Source organism: Syngnathus acus, chromosome 10 (assembly GCF_901709675.1).
Source record: "Syngnathus acus chromosome 10, fSynAcu1.2, whole genome shotgun sequence".
In the NCBI taxonomy this organism is placed as follows: Eukaryota; Metazoa; Chordata; class Actinopteri; order Syngnathiformes; family Syngnathidae; genus Syngnathus; species Syngnathus acus.
The window spans coordinates 2,408,530-2,431,073 of record NC_051095.1 but is presented as its reverse complement, the minus strand read 5'-3'; the positions used below and the strand labels follow the sequence as shown (position 1 = coordinate 2,431,073).

General features: G+C 45.2%; 2 protein-coding genes across 11 annotated transcripts in view; both read left to right on the top strand.

Moving 5' to 3' along the window:
• Positions 1 to 22,544, top strand: part of LOC119129646 (C-type mannose receptor 2-like) — a 902,042-nt gene that overhangs the window by 359,841 nt on the left and 519,657 nt on the right. The window lies entirely within an intron of this gene.
• Positions 1 to 22,544, top strand: part of LOC119128075 (neurexin-2-like) — a 250,844-nt gene that overhangs the window by 54,928 nt on the left and 173,372 nt on the right. For all 10 annotated transcript variants that reach the window (XM_037260157.1, XM_037260160.1, XM_037260158.1 and 7 more), the window contains one exon: positions 12,392 to 13,494. In XM_037260157.1, the coding sequence (XP_037116052.1) occupies positions 12,783 to 13,494 (712 nt within the window). In that variant the 5' untranslated portion in view covers positions 12,392 to 12,782. The remainder of the gene's footprint in view (positions 1 to 12,391; positions 13,495 to 22,544) is intronic.

The following is a 22,544-nucleotide window of genomic DNA, read 5'->3' as shown; positions in this document are numbered from 1 at the left end:
TAAGGACATTGGAGACTGTTTGTTTGATTTTCTGCAACTGCCATTTTATTAGTGAAACCGTGTAGAACCTAAAATGTGCTAAAGTTTTACGTTTCCGTTCAGATAAAGGAGTTAAATCAGTCCTGCTACTTTTATTAGCCTTTTGTCACACAACTATCATGAAGCGTTGCATGTTTTAAAGCAAAGTTATTTAAAAAAATACCTCAGATTGAAAAAAAACTTTTTAACAAAACAAGAATGAAGGGAAAATGATAAATACTTCAAATATGACATAAAACTAATAAAAACCAAGCAAAATCAATTTTCAGAAATTTAACACATTTTCAGAAATTTTTAGAAATAAAATCCAGAATTTAAAAAAACAAAAGACAAGAAGTTACTATAACAAAAAAATCCCAAGTGCTTCTAAGACCGTTTCAAAGGCGAAAAACAAGCACAGAAAGCAAAAACAGTCAACCACCATAGTGACAAGTCCTAAACCTTAAATGCAACTTTGTACTTTTTCTTTATTTTCTGCTGAACAAGTTCCCCAAATAACATTTCATTTATTGACTCCTACCAGTACTCTTGCTTTATTTTTGCTTGTCTTGAGCCGGCCCGCCGCAATTAAAGTGTTGCAAAGCATGTGAAAACGTTTCATTATCCTCAGAAGCCCGTCTGCCATTAAAGCCAAACACAAACCCCTTTTGTTAGCCGGGCAATTACATTGATTCCTCACTTATGTTTTTTTTTGTTGTTGCTTTTTTTTTTTTTCACGCGCTTTGTCTGACATCCATTTCCCGGAACGGACCTGCATCATTGAGTCTTAAATATGACCAGAAAATGGAATACACAAGGAGAGCCGGGAGATAGCAAAGCGGCAGAGTGAAAGAGAACCGACCGAGTCAGGCAGCGTAGCAAAAAAAAAAAAGGGAACGGGCGAAAAAAAGGATTATTGAAAATTGTGCTATTGTTAGTCGAGGACGTCAGAGTGCTTGTGTGCGTAATCCGGTAGGGGAGGCAAGGGACTCACAAAGCCGTGCCAACTGTTACTGACAGCGTGCTGCAGGATTATTGCTGCATCTTTTCACTCCCTCCCATTTTTATTGCCCACTCACCCCTCGTAAATAAATAACCTCACGTTCAAGGAAACACTCTTTATTCCCCCACGTCGGCCGTTTGAGGCCGTCTCAACTTCCACCCCGCGGGCCATTGTACGTTTTTTTTTTTTTTTTTTTTTTTTGGGGGGGGGGGGGGGGCGTCGTGATCCACTTAGATAGCCGCTTTATTAGCGACATCTGTGGAGTGTGTTTAAAATTTATTTATTCCGCCTTTGCAATATTTAGGTCATAACATTTGAATTAGCTCTCGGCGCAATCAAGATGGAGGATTAGGATCCACAAAGAGCTGCCTTGAGATACGAGTGACGCAACCTGTGAAATTTCTCTGGCAATTATTATTTTTACTTTGTTTCTTTGAATTGGAATCAACTCTCTTCACAACAAGCAGCAGTTAGCCAGAACGTAGACAATACTTCAAAAAAAGAGGCTAAAACTTGTCAAATGTTACTCCTAGTTGAGGTTTACTGTCAAATTAAACAAAAATCATTTCACGTTGGTTTCTCAATTTAGCTCGATGCTAACAAACAACGGCAAACCCCATAGTCATGCTAACGAACCTTTAAGCCAAAAGTCAGTTCAACACAAATGGTGAAGCAACATGTAGACAGACAATATACTAGTGCTCATAGGTAAATATCTTATTTTATTTTATCCTTACTGAATCAGTTGCGAAACGCCTCTGTGTGTGTCGCTACATCTGTATTATGTTGTCGCCGGGCGGATGTATGAAATACAAGAGCGATCAAACGCAATTATAGTATTTCCATTCATTTTAATGGGGACCGGTGACATCCTATATCTATTTTTTTAAAACATTGGACCGTATGGAGTGACGGCTTGGCGCATAATGCATCGCTCTCCGTGATGACAAAGGTTAATGAAACGTTTGCACGTACAAGCGCTGACCCCGACGTTTTCCACACCGCCTGCCCGCACTCCAAAAGGTGCACGCCGTTCATTTTAGTCGTGACTCCCGCCTCTGGCAGCTTGCCCGTGCATTGCATTGCGGCCCGGCTCTCACTCAGTTTACCTCGTTGAAATATCCTGTTGAATAATGAATGGAGCCCATTACAAGCTTGAAACAGTAATGGTCAGACCTTGACCGAGCGTCTCTCCGCCGTCACTAATCGTTCCCTCGCAGTGCTTTGAATGAAGCATGCTCAAATATAGAACATAGTCAATTCAATGAAACTTTCCCTCCACTTTTTCTTTGACCCCCTGGCAGAGTTGTCAAGACCTCACCCACATGCCCTCAGGGTCAGAACCAACGTATAACCTTGTCTCACTGCCTCTGGCGGCTTGCTTTAAGCCCTATCCTCGACCGCACTCATTTATTTTATTTTTTTTACATTGAATGCTAATGAACCTCCATAGGTGTCAAACTCAAGGCCCGGGGGTCAGACACGGCCCACCACATCATTTTACGTGGCCCGCGGAGACAAATTGTCATGTGTCAATACTAAAATTGCAAATTGTCTTCACTGTTATTGCTCAACTTTTATTACCATGCATCTGTTTAAATTATTTGAACGTTTTTTTACTCGTCTCTGATTTCAAAACTTGTTATCCATTAGTTTGCTGTGTAGTCTATACTGTATATCATGTATGGCTACACAGTCATAATGGCCCTACAAAGAAAACTATGATTATGATGCGGCACACGAGAAAAATGAGTTTGACACCCCTGCCTTAAGCCAAAGACAGTTTAACACAAATGGTGAAGCAACGTGTAGACAGACAATACAACAACGCTCCTGGCCACATATATCATATCGAACTTCTAATTGCACTTTTGGAGCTGTGGTGAATGCAACACTGCTCCCCTTTGGCCTCCTCTTGAGATAAATCTGACACACATTATGGATGTATGTGGGGAAAGTACCCGAAATCCTTTTAAAGAAAGAACAGCTTCCTTGAGTCTGATTATCAGTCGGCAGACAGTCTCGGATTTAGTGGGAAACATCTCCCGGGAAGACATTAATGACATAATTAACAAATTAGCAATGCCTGCGCACATTACGTAGCTCACAGTACGTTGATAGGCAGAAAGTTATTTCGATGGCACACCGATAATTGCGTGACACGCAAGAGATGATTCCTCTCGTCGCTTTTGCATAATGAGTCGACGTGAATCCTGAGCGCAAAGGCAAATTCACCGCAGTACTCCTCGGCCGGCGTGGCCTTTCGGGACGCATTCCGAATCGGGAGAGGGTCGCGCTTGTCACGGAGCGACAACCTCCGCACGGTCGAGCGGGAGTCTTTTGTGTGCGCGTGAGACGGGAACAAATCTGAAAAGGGGCCATGTGTTTGAGTCGGAGGCACTAACGCGCATCAACTTCTGCTCGGATGAACTCTTCCTCACCTCAGCAAAATCAGCCTTTGGCGCAAGACGCCAGGAAGTGAGAAGCGGTGGAATAGCAATAGGATCTATAACGCCTCGTTGCCACTTCTCCCTTCAAATATGTCACAACACAGTCCGGAAAGAAATGTGCGTCACGTAACCGTTCGTGCCCTCCACGCTACATCTGCTAAACCAAAGTGTTTAGAGAAAATATGAGGTCACCCCCAATTCCTAAAATAACACCTGGATAAGCCATCCATTCATTTTCCCATGCTGTGTCCTCATCAATTTTGTTGATGCTAATGATTAGCGTTAGCATTAGCTTATATTGTCTAATCGGCAAGCCCACGCCGGGTTGCTTCTATTTTTTTCAAGAAAAACCTTGTTGTTCCCTTTTCCCTTCCTATCATGTGGAAGAGGCCGTGTGTGTGTCCTTGGAGAGGGCTTTTTCCTCCTCTCCAATTAGTGCTAGCATACTCGGCAAACTGCTTACATTCTGGGCCCCGCCCTCGTCTTCCCCTTGCTGTGAATTTCCCAGTGGTGACAGGCGAGGAATGAGGACACTCATTGTCTGGCCACAGAGAGCCAGGCCATACATTTTTAACCAGCTCCGACACCGACGTCCTCTCCCGACTTTGCCCCAGCCGCCGGCCGCGACTCGCTTGAGTCAATCCCAGTGGGGGGGCCACTTCACCTGGGACTGCAAAAGTCACCATAGTCCCCTCCTTCCACTTGCCGCACACATTTGTGTGTACGCGGCTTTTGTCGGTGACCTTCTGCTGTTAGAAAGGAATGATTCACTCATTGATGTTATTTGTTCAGGTGACGGCAGCTTCCTGAGTCTTATCACAAGTCCTTTCTTCATTGACTGGAAGCTATTGACTTCTTGCTACCATTGACGGCTACGGCTATTTTAACTGGGCTAGCAGAGGAAGTCCAAAATTTCTCTTTACAATAATATGTTGTATGTGCGCACATTAGTCTAAACCAGTGCTTCTCAATTATTTTCTGTTACGCCCCCCTAGCAAGAAGAAAACTATTCGCGCCCCCCACTCCCCACCGTGACTATCCATCTCTGCATAACATTTTATCCTTATTAACATTAAAGAAAAAAAGAAAGACATATGGTCAAACTTACAAAGAATAACTTTATCAAATCGTGTTTTAAGTCTGCAACAGAAAAGATTTTAAGTGCATCAATGCCTGAAATTAAGAATAAATAAATCCTTGTTTAAACTGTAAACATGTTTGACCAACTAATTGCACCATTGCAAAATTAAATCAAATCAATAAATAATATTTAATAATTCTAATAACTAATAAACTACAAAAACTAAAAAAATAATAACTTATTTATATTCAGTTCAGCAACATTAACTCAGGAGCACAATATATAAAACACTTGAACCTACAAAACAAGGTGAATTAAACAATTTGTGCTAACCAAGGCAAACCTGTTGTCTTGTAAGTCGTAAAATGTTGCACTGTCGCAAACGTGACAGAAGTAACAATGAGAGCGCCACTGCCGCCTACTGTAGTAAATGCGCAATTACACTTTATTCGAGTACTGCCAAAAAAAAAAAAAAAAAAAGCCTGTTCCCCAGGGTCACACGCGCCCCCCCAGGTATTGCACCGCGCCCCCCAAAGCACTGGTCTAAACACATCATTCTGATTATCATGTTTGCGGAATATAAGTTATAAGCAGCAAAATGTACACGGTTTTATCCATCTCAGGGGGCGGCCATTTTGTCACTTGCTGTCGACTGATGATGACATCACAGTTGCCTTTCAAGTCACAACCAATCACGGCTCACAAGTTTTCACAAACTGAGCCGCAACCAATCACGGCTCTGTTTCTGAAAACCGGTGAGCTGTGATTGGTTGTCACCTCCTAGCTATGATGTCATCATCAGTCGCTAGCAGGTACCAAAATGGCCGCCCCCTATAAAAACAGGTGACTTTTGCCTGTCACAAACTAAACATTAATCCAAACAATGTGTTTCGACTGGTTGGGCTGCACAGAGTATATTACTTCAAAAACAATCTGCGGGTTGACTTCCTCTTGAAGAGAGAAGCTCTTACGTAAAAGTAAATGCGCTTGTTTTGCTGATAATGGAAAGCACAGATATGTAATTGCGACCGTCAAAATCTCATGTAAACTCTTAGTCCTACCCTATGGTAAAGTAGCTCTTGCGTAATCCTGCCCACTAACAAACAATATGTAATAAGAACATCACACTCCTTGGCGGAGGTGGGGAAAAATAAAGTCTCCCATAAAAATGCAATTACACCTGAAATAGCAGCCACAGCGGCGGAATCAATCTCCCCGGACAAGGTCTCGATAAAAGCAACCACATCATCAATCAGCGACAACGAGCTTCATGAAATATTCACGTGTGATGTACACCAGGAGATGGATGTAAACTATTAGCTAAGAGATCACGCGTCGGCGTTGTCCACCAACAAGGCTATTTTGAGGACCACTCACTCACTCACTCACCGACCAGCCAATCAATTTTCATGATGTATCGATCAGCCACTTGGATTTTACTCGAAACCATCATGTAGTTCCACTACGACCCCGCCGCGTCGGGGCCACATGACGATAAACTACGTTTCCTTTGGGAGTCATTCCAGTTCCAACGATGTTCCTTTTGCTTACTAAAGGTTGATGTTACGTCGTAATAGAAAATGTTCTTGAAGGAACCGCCGGTATAGAAAAGTCGTGCCCTTAACCGCCTTTGGGTCTATCCCCTTCACTGATCCTTCCCCGAGCCGCTTTCTCCAAGACCATGAATTAGCCCGAGCCTTCACCTGGGACGTGTCTGTAAAGGAAAACCTTTGTGTTTGTTCTCTGAGCGGGATGTGGCGGGCCGGCTCGGTTCTTCTCCGCCTTGCCGACGGCGTCGCGGGCCATGCTCGCCATTATTCTGTTCTCACTGTCAACAATGATCGCGATTGGGTGGGAAGCTTTCATGTTACAATATGATGAGTTTCGAATCGGAGAATAGGAACAGATGCAAGATGGAGAGCGACAGTCCTTTTTTATTTTTTATTTTATTTTTTTTTGTACAGCTGCCTCTAATCCCGTCTGTTCTGACACATTGCAAGCCGAAATCCATCGGCGGACATCTTCTTAAAGTCACTTTGACGGTGACACTTTGGATGTGACACTAAAGACAAAAACATGCAAACGGGACATTTTAGATGTCTGACGTAGCATAAAAACAAAATAGCGCTGTTAGCATTTGTGCTACAAACAATTTAAGCATCTTTGTCAGCACCTTGCAGCAGTGACATAATTATTGGACGCAAAATAGTTCTGAAATGATCATTGCAGTTTATTGTTCATTATATTTGTTAACTCGAACAACCTTGCCTCAAGCGCAAAGTGTAAAGAGCCAACCAAAGCAGACCCCTTGAGGGCACCTCTCCATTCTTTGTCTATTCAGCTTTTTCCCATCGTCGGTATCCCCAAAGTGGAAGCAATTTGTTCAGGTTGGTTGCTCAAAAAATTCCTCCCGCATTACCTTTTTTTTTTTTAAATCCAGAAAGAGTGAGCATTGCTTGCATAATCTATTTCTTTATTCTCCAACGTCGTCTGCCCGGAGGCTCGCAAATATGCGCACATTATGCACACACACATCGTGTTTTTCATCGTTGCCTATTTGTGTCTTCCCTGTCCATATGTGTATGTGCGCACACAAAGCTGCGTGTCACCTCGCATCTTCTCAAGCCCCCTTCGTGCTACTTCCCTCTTGTGAGTCACAAAGCGACACCGCCATGCCCGTGCATGTTCCCTCCCGCTCGCTCGGATTAAGAACTGCGGCCGCCAAAGGAGAGGCGAACGCATTTTTTTTTTTTGCTTAGCGGGGAGTGGAGACATCGCATGCGTGTTTCATCACATCGCTCCTCGCTTGTGGCCTCCTCATGGGAGCAGAGGAGGCATGCAAGAGAAGTGTCAGTGAGGTTCTGCCTCGGAGCGGATCAATACGGCACCGTTAGAATGATACTAAGTGAATTGAAAGGCTCGTAATGAGCTGAGCGTCTTGCGTGGGGGGGTGACGAGGAACACGTTGTCCACGGAGCGCACCTTGCAGTCTCGTGTCCGTGCAGAAATCCGAGCGGACGTCGCAAAGCTGCACGATTGAGGCCCCGAGTCATTGGTCCTCACAGGCCTGCCGTGTTTGCTCTCGTTGCTTTTTGACTTCTGCCGACGCTGCAAAGTGTCACCAATTGTCCGATGTGAGGTTTTTTTTTTTTTTTTTTTTGCAAATGAATGCTCGCCCTGTCGTTGTTGTCTTCGGGGCCTATGAGGAGACAAGAGATAAAGACAATTTGCGTTCCCTGGGTAGATGTTGCTGAAAATGCCATTCTGTGCTGGCTGCAACGGTCTCGACTTCGAATAAATGGCCACATATTCAGAATGGAAAAAGTAATGCAGTTACTTTACGGATTACTCGATTTTAGAAGTAACTTATTGAACATTTTAGAATGGACTTTACTGATTACCGTGATTTCCATGCATAATGCGCAAAATTTAACTAATTTATTGTCCTAAAATCTGGGGTGCGCATTATGCATGGGTACAACAATTTTTGAAGAAAATCTCCCTCGAAATAAAACTTGAAATCACACCTTTCTTCTTGTTTGTCGTCAGCTATATAAAGAGCGAGAGTTCAGTTCTCTACCTATTAGTTTCAATTCACAGTTTAATTAGCAGTTTCAATCAGCAAATAACAAAATGCGTATTACAGGTAATATTTTATTTCACAACACTTTGCCTTGTTCCTTTCTTCTCTGCTGTTCACTTCAAACACGCTCCATACGAACACAATAAAGCGTACTTTGACTTTGACAATGCTCTCGTATCAGACGCTTGCTCGATCACCTGCTCGTTTGCTGTCACAATGTACCCTACACAAATCCGAAACATTTCTTCGCTATCGAGTTTGCTAGCGCATGCGCAGTGATACTGACCGGCAGAATAACATCCGGTTGTTCCCGAAGATGATCTTTTTTCTGAAATAATTTTACGTTTACGGACTTAAGTAGGAGTCAAAATTTGGGCGCACAGCATCGACATGCCATTTTTAGGGTGCGTATTATGCACGGGGGCGCATTATGCATGGAAAACACGGTACTTTCAGCCAATGCCGACAACCCTACTTAACATAAAACTGGCTGATTTGGCCAATATTTTTTTCGGAAGTGAATTTAAGGGGGCATCATCTTTATAAAACATATTGTTAAAGAAAAAAAGAGTCTATTTCACTGATCATAAATGTCTGCTTGTTTTTATTCAAAAAATAGTCCTTCTCGACTTCACATAAATTCATTTATTCTACAGTACAGTGTATATTATTTATAGTTTCACTTTTTTAATTGACATGTGTCATTGATAATGGTAAATAATAGTAGTAAAGGTAAAACCCAAGATTTCTAATGTACATTGTTTATAAATACAACAAAAATCCAATTCAATTGTGTGTTAGCATTACGCTAGGAGGAGCATTCCAAAGGCTAAACAGTTTGATTGTCTTAATTCTTTTTGTCTTACATTGATTATGTTGTGAACTTGAAGTGCGAGCCACTTCAAGCCCTTGCATTTATTTTGACATCTGTTGAATGAAAATACCTCCGCGGCTATTTTCAACTATTGTGAGGATGAAGGATGGAATCAAAGAAAGCATTTTTGAAGTTGAAAAGATATGGCGCAGTCAAGGCGCCAGGCCACCCGCCACTCCCCCCCTGTCAGTTCGTCGTCTTGTTATCTACGCCAGCCTTCTCTGTCTTTTTTCGCCGCGTGCTGTCTCACTCGGTCGCCCCTGAAACCCTCGCCTCTTTTTGGCTCAGATAAGGCCGGCGAAGCCGCAGGCTGCTGGGCTGCTTAATTGGAAGCGGGAGAGTCTCAAGGCCTGACCACTGAGCCTTGTGCTCTTCTACCCAAAACATCTCCGGGCACCAGGACAGCCACACGCGTGCTGGCGGGCACGCACGCACGCACACGCGCGTACACGCAAGCATGGCGCCACCCACGCACTCCAACCTAATCGGCCATATTCCCTCGTCGCCCGCAGCGAGCATTTCACGCATGCACAACATCGCAACAGGAAGTTGTTGAGTATCTTCCGCAGAGAGATAAAGTTGCATCGTGTAAACAAGCTGGAGTTGCCCCCCAGCTGCCTTGGATGGCGCTTGAACATTCCACATGCAAAGCTCGCCCCATGTGGCAGAAATCGATGAAATGTTACCTCGCTTCATCCACCCTGTTCCTGTTAATGAAAAGTAGCTAAAGCTAAAATGTTTTTTTTTTTTTTTTAAACCAAATTAAATACAAATGAAAATGACTTTGGGTAATTGTGCTGAAAAATTGTCTTTGTCAATTAATGTCGTACATGAGCTTTCATTTTAAATATATTTATTTTCTGTTTATTATTATTATTTTTATTTATTTTATTTTATTATTGCTGTGCTTCCCAACAGAAGAGGGAAGACCAAACAGTTGTTTGAGTATCGTAGTTGACTTTATTACTTGATATTTAATCAGCCTTTTTTTTTTTTTTTTTTTAACTTGCACTCAATAAACAGATCATTAAAACTAATACTGAAACTACTAAAAACTGAACTTATATAAAGCATTTTCCTCAATAAAAACCACCCAAAACTAAAGAAAATTGTTCTAAAATCGAATTACAACTAACTGAATAATAAAATAATAAATAAAAAATAAAAAAATAAAGAAAAAAAATAACGAAAAAAATAAAAAAAGAACATTAAAAATATTACTGAAACTAATAAAAACTGGGCTCAAATAAAGCATTTTCCTCAATAAAACCCACCAAAAAGCTAAAAAACAAATTACAACTAACTGAATTAAAAAAAAAGTCGAAACGAAATAAAAAATGAACACCAATGAAAAATTCCAAACAATCGCGATTCACCCGTCACGTCCCCGCTACGTTGAGGAAATATTTCTATATTTTGAAAACTAGCCTTCCTAAACATGCACGCCTTGGGGTCAAAGCACCCGAAACGACAATTCAACCGTATTCCGTCACCTCGTCAAGGTATCGTCGCCACAACGGCGAAGCAACGAGGACTCGCGGCGGCTCAAAGTCGAGATTAATCTGCCGCGCTAACGGCAAGGCTAAAGCTCTTGATCTGCTTCATTAGCATCTCCTCATCGGGGATAAAAGCAGTTAGCGGCGCCGTTCTACTGGCGGCTTAGAGATGACGAGGCCCATCCAAGCAACCGCCGGAGCTCGCTCGCATCTGGAGGGGCTCCAAAAGCCAGTTTGGCGTTTCACTTTATTACCTCCCCCAAGGAAGATGGGCTCTTTTCCTTAGGTTTCACTTTCCTGTTTGTTTTCGTTGAGACAAAACATCGTCTTCCAATCTTCCCCTTCTTGTTGCCAAGACTTCTTTCCTCTGAAATGACTAAGCGGCACTTTTTTTTACCCTAAATTTGCCCGACGCCACTTATGTTTTTTTTTTGCACGCTGCCCATGCCGAATATTAAAAGTTTCTCGACGTGAGTCTCTGGTTAATTAGAGCGCGGCGGCAGCGGCTTCATGCTGACGGATGCTTCCCCGCTGAGCTTCTTACAGGATAGGATTAATGACTCCTGCCTGCGCCGGAGTGTGTGTGTGCGTGTGTGTGTCTGGCTCGAGTCGTAAGTGTGTATTAAATGCGTATAATCCTCGCACACTGATGCTTGTGCACACCGATGGATATGTAAATATGTGTTTGAGCTATAGTTCCTTTAGTCTTTGTCTGGATTATTACAATAGGACTTTTTCAAAGCCATTGTAGACGTCAGAATGGGAAATGAGGCGCAAAGTAAACGCCGAGTGGCGAGGATATATAATTCCAGTGTCCTGTGTTGAGTCTGAAAGAAAATCTGGAGGTGTTTATGCTTTGTTACACATGTCAGATATTACAAAGTCTAACTTTGCCACAAGTGATGATGTCAAGATATGAAATGGGACAGTTTGCGCCATAGAGTCCTCAAGTGATGGGGGAGGGGAGTGGGGGGGTGATCCCGATGCCAACGTCTCCCACGGGGTTGATGGGGGGGAGGAAATAGGTCGCTTCTCGCTCACATGAGCGTGCAGCAGTCTCGAGGCGTCGATTTGACAAGGAGTCGGGTCAGGGTGTGTAGACTGCTCTTTCACTCAACTTGCCTCTCGTGATGCCACTGAGAGAGCCGTCTTTTCTTTTTTTTTTAAGGCAACAGCTGAGACGGATCGGGGCACAAAACGGAACGCGCTGGATTTAGTCCTTTACATTTTTGACGGGTGACTGAAATCCTTCCGTTTGATTCAAACGACAATATTTGAACTATTCGTATGAATTCAAGTCCCTAATGAAATGACTCCGTAAGGGCTGCAAGCACAATCAAAGCGTTGGCATCATGAGCTTCATCCACAGAGACGCCGTTATGCCTCCAGTCTTTGCTGTCCTTGACTTTTGCCAGTCAGCAAAATCAGTAACACGAGAAAGTCAAATATTCAGTTTGAGCCCGTTTGTTGGAAAAGCTTTCGGATGTCACAGGGTTGCCTCGTCGGCAAACACAGACGGACTGAGACCAAAACAACAGATTTGATCGCTCACGCATTTGTCGCGCCATCAGTCTGGCACACATGGCATCAAATTAGAAAAAAATAATCATTACATTCCAAGCAGAAGATTGTGCCTTCTCTTCCCGATTAATATAAGCATCACCCAAAGAAAGCCAGAAATGTATTGCCGCCAACTTTAGCACTTAAGCGCCGGATTCAAGGCTACGCGTATGTTTGCTATCGCTAATGACCAGCTGCATAGATGTGTGATTCGCACGTCTTAAGATCCGCATTCATCGGGCCCACCTCCGTCAAGGCCAAACAATACTCATTTGCACCATGGACTTACTGAATATACCTGAAACTGTTCTTTCTGTCTTTCCCAGGTCTTGCCTCGCCCCCATCACGATGGGACTCACCTAATTCGTCTCGCTCCAGACAAAAATGGCTGTCCACTGAAATCAGGAGCTCTTTGGTCCGAGAGAGACCAAGAAGAACTCGCCCCAACCTCCCCTTCCTCGTCTCTTATTTTTCATTCCGTTCCTCAGAATCTAAGAGGCACCAACTGATGGAGAGGCGAAGGAGAGTTAGGATAAGGACAAAGAATTAGATCAGGGAGATCTGGAAAGAACTGCTGAGTCGTCAGGAAATTTGGAGGGAAAAAAAAAGACCCCTGCTAGGCTTTTTCTCACGTAGCTCCCAAGAGTGAATAATTATTACTCACATTTCAAATCTATTGACTGCAGCAAAAAAAAAAAAAATCCTACCTCTTAAATCATGATAAGGGGCTTGAGATTCCCATGGTGGCCCTTGTTGGCACTGGCCCTGCTCAGCCTGCTCTCCAGAGCGAGGACGCTGGAGTTTGGGGGGGCGCCCGGCCAGTGGGCTCGCTACGGCCGCTGGGAAGCCGGCTCGGTGGGCGAGTTGAGCTTCAGCCTGAAGAGCAACATCAGCAAAGCTCTCGTGCTCTACCTGGACGACGGCGGCAACTGCGACTTTCTGGAGCTGCTGATCGCCGGCGGACGCCTCCAGCTGCGCTTCGCCATCCACTGCGCCGAGCCGGCCGTTTCACACCTGGAGACGCGGGTCAACGACGACCGCTGGCACATGGTCTTGCTCACCCGCAACTACCGGGAGACCCTCCTGATGGTGGACGGCGAGACCAAAGTGGCGGAGGTCAAGTCCAAGCGCAAGGAGATGGCCGTGGTCAGCGACCTCTTTGTGGGCGGGATCCCGCCCGACGTACGCCTCTCGGCGCTCACCTCCAGCACGGTCAAGTATGAGCCCCCCTTCATGGGCTTGATCTCCAACCTGAAAGTGGGAGAGACACCCCCCACCCTGCTGAACAGCCAGGGCATCCAGAGCGACCTGGAGTACCTGTGTACCAAACAGAATCCCTGCTTCAATGGAGGCTTTTGCTCGATCCAATATGGAGAGGTTCAATGCGACTGCACCCACACCCGCTTCAGGGGGAAATACTGCAAGGAAGGTAAGTGACCAAACCTGTCTTTGAAAAGTATCTTTCGTCTTCCAGAAACCAATTTCAGTTTTCAAGACTCTACATTCATTGTTGCATTATTGTACATATATTGTTCAGGTTTTGTTGGATAGCGGTGATTAATTAGGATGTAACATCTTGGTAGATCTACCTGAGTAGCAAGGCCTCATAATGTAGTTCTTGAGGTTGATCTTGGTCCCGAGGCCACTTTTAAAGGGTCTGGGTTGTTTTGAAAATGAAGGACTGTCTCAATCTTAGACAGGATGAGGGCTATGAGTTTTTTTTTTTTTATTAAGACTAGTTGAGATCAGGCAGGTACTAGTTCTTGCTTGGTCCTGATCAGGCCTGTACCAGTTCTCGTTAGGTCTTGATCAGGACTGTACTAGTTCTCGCTTAGTCTCGATCAGGCCTGTACCAGTTGTCGCTTGGTCCTGATCAGGCCTGTACCAGTTCTCGTTAGGTCTTGATCAGGACTGTACTAGTTCTCGCTTAGTCTCGATCAGGCCTGTACCAGTTGTCGCTTGGTCCTGATCAGGCCTAGTACCAGTTCTCGTCCGGTCTTGATCAGGCCTGTACTAGTTCTCGCTTAGTCTCGATCAGGCCTGTACCAGTTGTCGCTTGGTCTTCATCAGGCCTGTACTAGTTCTCGCTTGGTCCTGATCAGGCCTGTACCAGTTCTCGCTTGGTCTTGAGCAGGCCTGTACTAGTTTTCAGTGAGAAAAGTAGCAGCCTGGGCTTCCTTATGCCTGGAGTGCAGTTTCACCGTACTATTTCACAAATGCCATAGGAGAATTTGTTTTTGTTGCCAAAAAAAAAAAGATCCTGCTCACCGTGTGTGATTTTTCACCCGGATATACGTTCTTGATCTTGTCTCGGTCTCGACTTCCAAAAGTCATATTTTATTCAGCTCCTTGCGGGATCTTATAGATAACCAATGGGCACGAGCAGTATGAGGTATTTTCTTGGCTTTGCAACGATATCCCGCACTTGATTGAGTTCCTCGGGGTGAGGTGGCCCAATGGAGTACAAGAAGGACTCGAGGTTAAAGTCCATTTAAAGCCATCAAGGGGCCCAGAGGAAGGATTCACTCTCTTGGAGCACATCTTATTTCGACGGCGCGTTTTTATTGAACGGTTGAAATAGATGTGACACGATGAGTCTTTGAAAGAGCGCAGACGGCGGAGTTTAGAGATATCAAACACTGTTGGTTTTCTTTTCTTTGCGGGCCTTTTGTCTCTTTAGCTGCTTCAAGTTCTCCTGTGCTGTCAGCTCGTGTCAAACTCGCTTACGTTTTCGACCTCCTCCTTCCTCCCTCCCTGACACATCCCATTTCCATATCTTCTGTGCTTGTGCCTCGGCTGCACATTCATCCAGCTCGCCGGCGCTGCCCCTCCCCCCTCCTCTCAAGGCTATCTGGGTTCTCCATCTCTTCTTCACCTCCCAACAAGACATTTTCTCTCTCTATCTCTCTCTCTCCCCCCCCACACTTATCTCTTCTTTTTTATTTTTATATTTTTTTTTACCTTTGACCACTGTCAGCACTTTGGCTCCCGCCGCGCTTACATCTAGCTCCCCTCCCCACCTATTTGTTTCACGCTGACAAATTCTGAAATGGATTTTGCTCAACTCCAATGATTAACAATGGGGGTAAAAGCGTTGGCATGATGTGACAGGAGTTCAGTGGCACACTTTCCATCAGCCTTGTCTTGTAACGGAATACAAATACTCGGTTAGTCTACCTAAAGAAAAATGCTCACATCTCACTACATTATTTATTCATTATTATTATTATTATTAATATTATTATTATATTTATATGTTATATATGATATTTTTATTTATTTATTTATTTTGGGGATAAACCAAACAAAAAAACATTTAAAATTCTCTTCTATTTATTCTATTTTTATTTTTATAGCAGGTTCACCAGTTTTCTTTTTGCAAGGGAATTTTGAACATATTCAAAATTTCCTCACAACAACAAAAAAAAACCACTAAAACCGTTGGCGAATGTTTGGTGAGTAAATCGCTTTGGCTACTTTTGCCAACCGTTGCAAATGTTCGCCCCTCATTGGCATATTTAAGCAACTTAATATAAAAAAACAAAAACTAAAGTACAGCAACGGTCAGATACGTTCAGACTTTTACTCACATAACATTTTAAGACGGTACACATTCTTTCCTATCGCGATAAATACATAAAAGTGGTGGATGAATGAATGAGTCATTTCCACCCATATGTCTTATTTTCCAAATAGCAACTGCTCTCTTTGCTTTGGACAGATTGCTTTGTGGCCAGAACGTAATCACGGTACGGCCCTGATTGCGATCAAGTTGCCACGTGGGAAGCGCTGAGCAACCTTTCAGCAGCTTCACAAAAGCTGCTTAATTCACTCGCGTCTGTTGTTCAAGGCAGCCTTGATAGCGCGCAAAATGATGTCACTGCTGGTTAGCCGTAGTCGCCGTACTCTCGCCAGCCAGCCAGCCAGCCTCCTCCTGCTGCTCGACTTTCCGTCTTCCTCTCCGCCTGTCTGTGCGCTCCGTGTCAAATTGCCGCGTGGCGGATAGAAGCTCAATTGAGAGCTGAATAGCAATGCGGCGCTTCAGTGACTGCGGGAAACGTTTGTCCTTTGGAAACGGAGCAGCGGAGCAGAAAAAAACAAAACATTCGCTCCGTCTTAATTTTTCTTCAGACGTGTTCTTGGCTCGGCGTTGGTAAATTGGGTCATTATGGCCGACTGCCCGTTCGGTGATGTATTTATTCATTTTCGACAAACAAGTGGACAGCAGGAATGAATATATAATTCATTCAGAATTTAATAGATGATCACTGAGCGCTAAGATTCAAATTGACAGATCGGACAGATTTTTTGGAGCCAACCGAGGTCTCGCCTGGTATACGCAAATTGAGATTTGCGAACAGGGAATTTTTGTCCTTCAGTGGTTTTGTCATCTTGAAATTGACCTTCTGGTTTGTTTTGTTCCGCGCATTTGCCTTCCGCACATTTCTTCAAGCCAGACATGATTTATCTCCTGTTACATTTATTTGAATACAAACTGCATGAAATGAACGTTTGGAAACGATTATTATCCAAGGGATACGATTACCGCTACATGCCGATCGCTACGCTACGTGCTTTGTAAATGCGTCCCAAAAATACCAGACTGGGTTTTCACTTTGATTAACACAGTCATGTAACTCACATTGAATCCGTAAGTTACTTTTTCATGGCAACCGTGTAGCTTCCCGATTCGTATAAAATGCGACAAAATTCCGCCGCGCAAGACGCCGGCCATGCGGGAAACGAGTGGCCTCCAGCAAGGGTGTCAATCGAATGTTTTCCAGCCCAGCGCTTCCCTCGCGCGAGTCTGTCAGGTGAGACCTCGGTTGGCTCCGAGGTGCACGGCCGCCCGGGCGAGCGTCTGTCAGATACAATTAAATCCCGCTGTCAGTTGTGGAGGAGCGAGCGAGCGAGCGCCTGACACCCACTTGACGCTCCAACTTGGCAAACTCGCGGAAGTCGTCGCGATTGCTCGTGTGGCGACGGCGCCTCTTTGCATTCTGATCTGGTTCCTGAATCAAAGCTGATGACGGATTTGTTTATTCAATCAATGTGATTTGCGAGTGACAAGACCGCCTATGGTGTTAATGTGGCGCCAGAGTCACCAAATTACAAAGGAAATGAGCACCGACTGCCAAAACGCAAACTGCTTCTGCTGCTGTCACTCAAATCCCACGCTGGTTATGCTAGTAGCGCCAAAAAAAAGACTTCATTATGAATGCTGTTCATTCAGGGCAGCATAAACATTTGACTGCAGTTTGTTTCTTCAAGACCCTGTCAAGAGAATTTAGAATTTTTTGTCGATTTGAAACCTACACTCAAAAAAATGCGCTTTCCCTTTGGATAGTTTGCTAGCGTGACCGCGTTAGAGCGCCTCGTCGTTGGCCACGAGTGCGTGCACATCAGACGGCTGCTTTAGAGCGCGTCGTCGTCGGCCACGAGTGTGCGCGTGTGACTGAGAGGTGGTAGGGCAAGGGGGCGGAGTCTAACGTGACAGTCGGGACAGGGGCTTTAGAGTGCCTCGTTGTTGCAGTGTGTAAAAGCCTCAAGACAATTTTATATAGGCCGTACATGACAGTTACTGGAGGGTTTCAAATTTAGGGGGAAAAAAAAAATCACTTTCCAGAAACTTTAAGGTGCCAAAACTTTCCTTCCACAATATTGATCTCTCTTTACTGCCGCCATATTATTTCACAGCCAGTGCAATTCATCACACATTAGCATAAACATTGACACCTATCCTGGCCAGGAAAGGTAAATATTGACTGTCTCTTCATCAAAAGTCTTTTATTTGCCAAACCGGACTGACGCATTTTTGGCTTTGGATGACACTGGTCGGCCTTTTCTCGTCTTATTCTCTGGCTAGCTACGCGGGCTTGTTGCCAGGCGATACGTCTATGAGGCGAGGTCATCCCCGATGCTGCGAATTACACCATTTCACTGTAAATGCCGTTGACGCCAAAATAGGGTTAATCTCGTTATGCCCGGGGCCGGTGCCAAGTTTTTTTGTTGTCTTCAACAATGGACACTGCTCCCTCCGTCTGCTAGCTGTTGTCGCGACGTGACGCTAAGCCGCGCATTAACGCTAGACAAGGCGCGCGTCTCGGCGTCTGAATAAACAATGCTCGTTGTGCAGCCATGGATTAAATTAACTCCGTCATCGTAACAAAGTCATACAAAGTCAGTCATTATATTTGGAAATCATGCTTTTAGTGAAGACATTTTTCATGAACGTGACAAAGAATTCCGAGCCTTTTTTTCATTTTCAAAACCAAACGGACCCCGTGGTTTCATTTCCGCCGCGACGGGATCTTCCGTCGGCCGCTGACAATCACGCCGGACCGGCGTGTGATGAAACGGCGCTATCTCATTACCTATCAAGCGGGCAATGGCGGGAACAAGGAGTGGATTATTTTTCCTGGTGGACTTGGAGCCACATCATCCCCGCACGGCGATTCGCCGCAATATTAAACGGCGAGGACTGCTTGACGTTGATATCTTTGGCTTTGTAGGGCTAAAGCCATCAATAAAAAAAAGTCGACCCGACTTCCCGCCACGTTCGGCCTCCCGAGCGATCCTCCTCTGCGGTTTCGATCGCGTCGTGCCGCTTTTACTTTTACTCCATTCGGTCCTCGCGAAGCGGCCGAAACGAAATCCGCCGTGATGCTTTTCATGACAATAACACACAAATCCCACAACACACAAAGCCGCTCGTGGAGGATCAACCTTGGCTTTATCCTGTTATCCTCCTCCGTTGGGGTGTTAATGTTGAACTAAGTCGGGTTGCGGAATCTCCATCTGCAACATGTTTGTCACATGAAAACAAACGGAAGACTAAACCCTCGTCGTGACACCTAAGCGCTAAAGATGGAAGTGTTTACGCGGCCAAGTCACCACTGTGAGATGGCCTGCTTTTTCACCATGTGTGTTTTTGCGTGTGTGTGGCATCGCATAGCATGGCACAGGTGGCAGGCAGCAGGGAAACAAGCGGGCCAGCAATCAGGTAGACGAGCGCCGAGGTGGAAATAACAGTCTGGACTCCTCGGTGGCTCCGAAGGGCCCCGGCGTGAAATGTGACAGCCGACGCCGTAATCTGGAAAATAAACGAGCACGTAAACAAACAAATACAGAAAGACAAACACAATTAGTTCATTTTTGTAACCGCCGCGCATCAAATTTCACGTGATGTCTTCACTTATTGCACAAGCATAGAAAAACGGACATCGAGGAAATAAGCAGTGTTTGAATCAATTGGTGTCGAACCCGAGGCTCGGGGGCCTGATATGGCCCACCACATTTTATACGGTCCGTAAAGATACATTTGGCATTGACTTTTTGTGTCAATACTAAAATTACAAATTGTCTTCACTCTTAAAAAAAGATAGAGATATTTCTAGCAATTTGGATTACTCTTAATCTTTTCAAAATATTTGAGCAGTTTTTACTGGTCTGATTTCAAAACTAGTTCATCAGATACAATGCGGCCTGTGACAAAAATGAGTTTGACACTCGCTAAATTTTTGGGAAGAAATCTAGTTTTTTTTTTTTTTTGTCTTTTGTGTTTGAGCGGCTACATTACAATAAATTTGATCTTAGTCTGACTGGCACGTTCGAAGGCTTTGTTGGCTAAAACACGATAACATCATACTCGGGTATGATTCTTCCTGACCTGCATCTAAGTGACGTCAAGCTTCCTGTTGTGTGACAGACCAGTCAAGTCCCTTCTGTTGTGTGTCTTCCAGAGGTCCTCTTGGCTTTTTTTTTTGTGCCTTTTTTACGACTTGGCAGCAAGCCGCCGACCAGTCAACTTTCACTGCAGTGAAAGTCTGTGACACATCCGTCACTCACAGAGCCGCTTTCCTTTAAAGAAATTTTGGAGGAAGGAAGGGGCGGGTTACGCTTCCTGAAGGGCCCGCCGTCAGCTCAACCTGTCAAAACAAAAGCGCCGTTCCCGCTAAATTCGGTGTCACAGGGAGGAGGGAGCTAGCATTTGATCCAGCTAAATTATTGACACCGGTAACGATGGCAAAGGTGAAGTGAGGAAACCCAACGTGTTCTTGTCTCGCTCTTACCTCAGTTGAATCTTGAAAAGGAATATTCAGAACACGTAATGAACTTTGTCACATTTAGACAATTGAGCTGTCAGACCTTGCAGAAAGTCTTGAGAAGAGCGCCAACATTTCCTTTTCACTTGCTGTTGTTAGAATGGTCCAATAATCCCCCCCCCCCCCCCCCCCCCATCTGGATGTGTGCCGCAGCGCATTCTGCGGGAACGTCCTATTTGGCGACTCACTGACCCATCCGAACGCTGTCCCTTTGCATGACGCCTACAGCCCATTTCACATTCACTCTTGCGAACCAGACTGAGAAAAAAAAAAGTGGCCGCGTCGTTATAGCCCTCCTTCCGGCTCCTTGGTTCTGTATTCCCTCCTTCTGTATTCTTTTTTTCGCCGGCCGCTGTCTCGATGAGAAGCCGCAAAGACGTTGTCTCAGATTGACGGGCAACAGAACCGTGCTGGGCGGGTCGGGGGCCCAGATGTGAACTGCTTAAGGTCGATCATGTGTACGTCTCAAGCGGAATGAACGGCCTTAAGCCCGAGAAAGTGCCGCAGTGCCACGGCACGGCCGCAGGCTCAACGCTGCACTGCGGACCTTGTGACCGGAGCATGCGCATGTCTGCTCCCGGGTCACATTCCCATCCCGGGTTTTGGGATGGAGCTTGATTTGGAATAGCTCGATTGGTTCCTGACACATCCGCTTTTGCAGCGGTGACCATAACTCCTCTACGGGGTGTAAGATGTGCTCAAGCGCAAACTTTAACGAGCGGAGTCAAATGGCTTCTTGTACGCTAACGAACGAGATTAGGCTGCAGTCACATCTGGTTCATTTTCTTTGAGTCGTCGTGCCAAAACCGGAACTGTGCACATTGAGCGCTCGGGGGGGGTGTCGATGCATAGCTCGCTATCTTTTGAACCCCAGAGCCGACGATAGGATGACCAGATGTTTAGACCCGGCGGACTTTACCCGCCCCGTCATTTTGTTCCAATCAATGCTCACGATATGAGGAAATGCAGTGTGCATCGATTACATTTCAAATTTTATTTATATCAGTTATGAGGACAAATCACCGGAATTGTTATCGAGACTGTTTGCCAGTCGGACCCCGCGAGGGAAGTTCCGCCAAACATGGAGGGAGGCGGAGACGTGGGAGAGGGAAGCGTCGGTGGAAATGAATAAATAAAAAGGTCAAGTCATTATTTCATAAAAGCTCATTAACTTTTATCCCCCGCAAAAGATGTCGGCGTAATTAGAATGACGGAGCCCGGCTAATGAAAGTACAATAAACAGTTGTGGGGTGGAACCAAAAAATAATAACGGTGCAATATTGGCAGCTGCCCTTTCAAGGTTGGCATGAGGATAAAGAGAGCACAGATTAGGGTGATCCCGGGGTCACGCTAGCCGCGTTAGCACGCTCGCTAGCCGCATCAACACGCACGGTAGCCGCATTAGCACGTACGGTAGCTGCATTAGCACACACGATAGTTGCGTTAGCACGCACGCTGGCCGCATCAACACGCACGCTAGCCGCGGTAGCCCGACTTTGGTCAGAGCTAATCCGGACAAAGCTTCACTCAAGACGAGCGGACGCCGCCTCCGCGCTCATCCATTATTGACTGGGTGCAAGTTTAGCTTTCAGCGTTTGTCGTTAAGCAGAGCGGCAGCGCCATGAATGATGGATGACACCTGATGATGCAGTCGCAAGGGTGCTGTAAGACCGTAATCAAGTCTGAGGCAATTGAATCACCTCCCGGCTCGGGTGTCTGCCTTTGACCTTCATGTGTGTGTCGGGGGAGGGGGGGGGGGTCACCGCCGAAGCTGATACTAGAAAGCAATAACCCCGAATTGTTGCATTACATCTGCGGCAGCATATTACAAGCGATCTGTCTGGGCTCCAGGGACACCGTGGACATTTGCCAGCCGCCTTTATTTGTCCGGCATGTACGCTATCAGCCAATCTGGGTCAAAGATGATGCCTTCTCTCATCTCCAGCTACTCTGCGCCGACCTTTTTCAAATGTAAGCTTGTGTTAGCTTATGGCCTGATCAGCCGCTTCTCAGATCAAGATGGAAGCCTTTGAAAACTATTCACGTGGCCGTCTTTGAAAAAAAGAAAAATCTGATCTGTGAATGAAAGACGGGATTGCCAGCTGTCTGTGTGGGATGTGACGCAAAGACCGTGCCTGTCCCGACGCTTCATGTTGAATCCACAAAGTGCCAATCATCCCGCACGGCAGATGGACAGATTTTAATTGGCAGGTACAAGCGACGGAAGCGTTCATCTGTCAACAGAACAACTGTTTGCAAGGCGCCTCTGACTGAATGCACGCTGTCGTAAAACTGCAGAGGTGTTCTAAGAAAAGACAAGCTCTCTGGAGTATTTATTATTTTCTAATCCAATCAGCATATCATCAGCATGTGT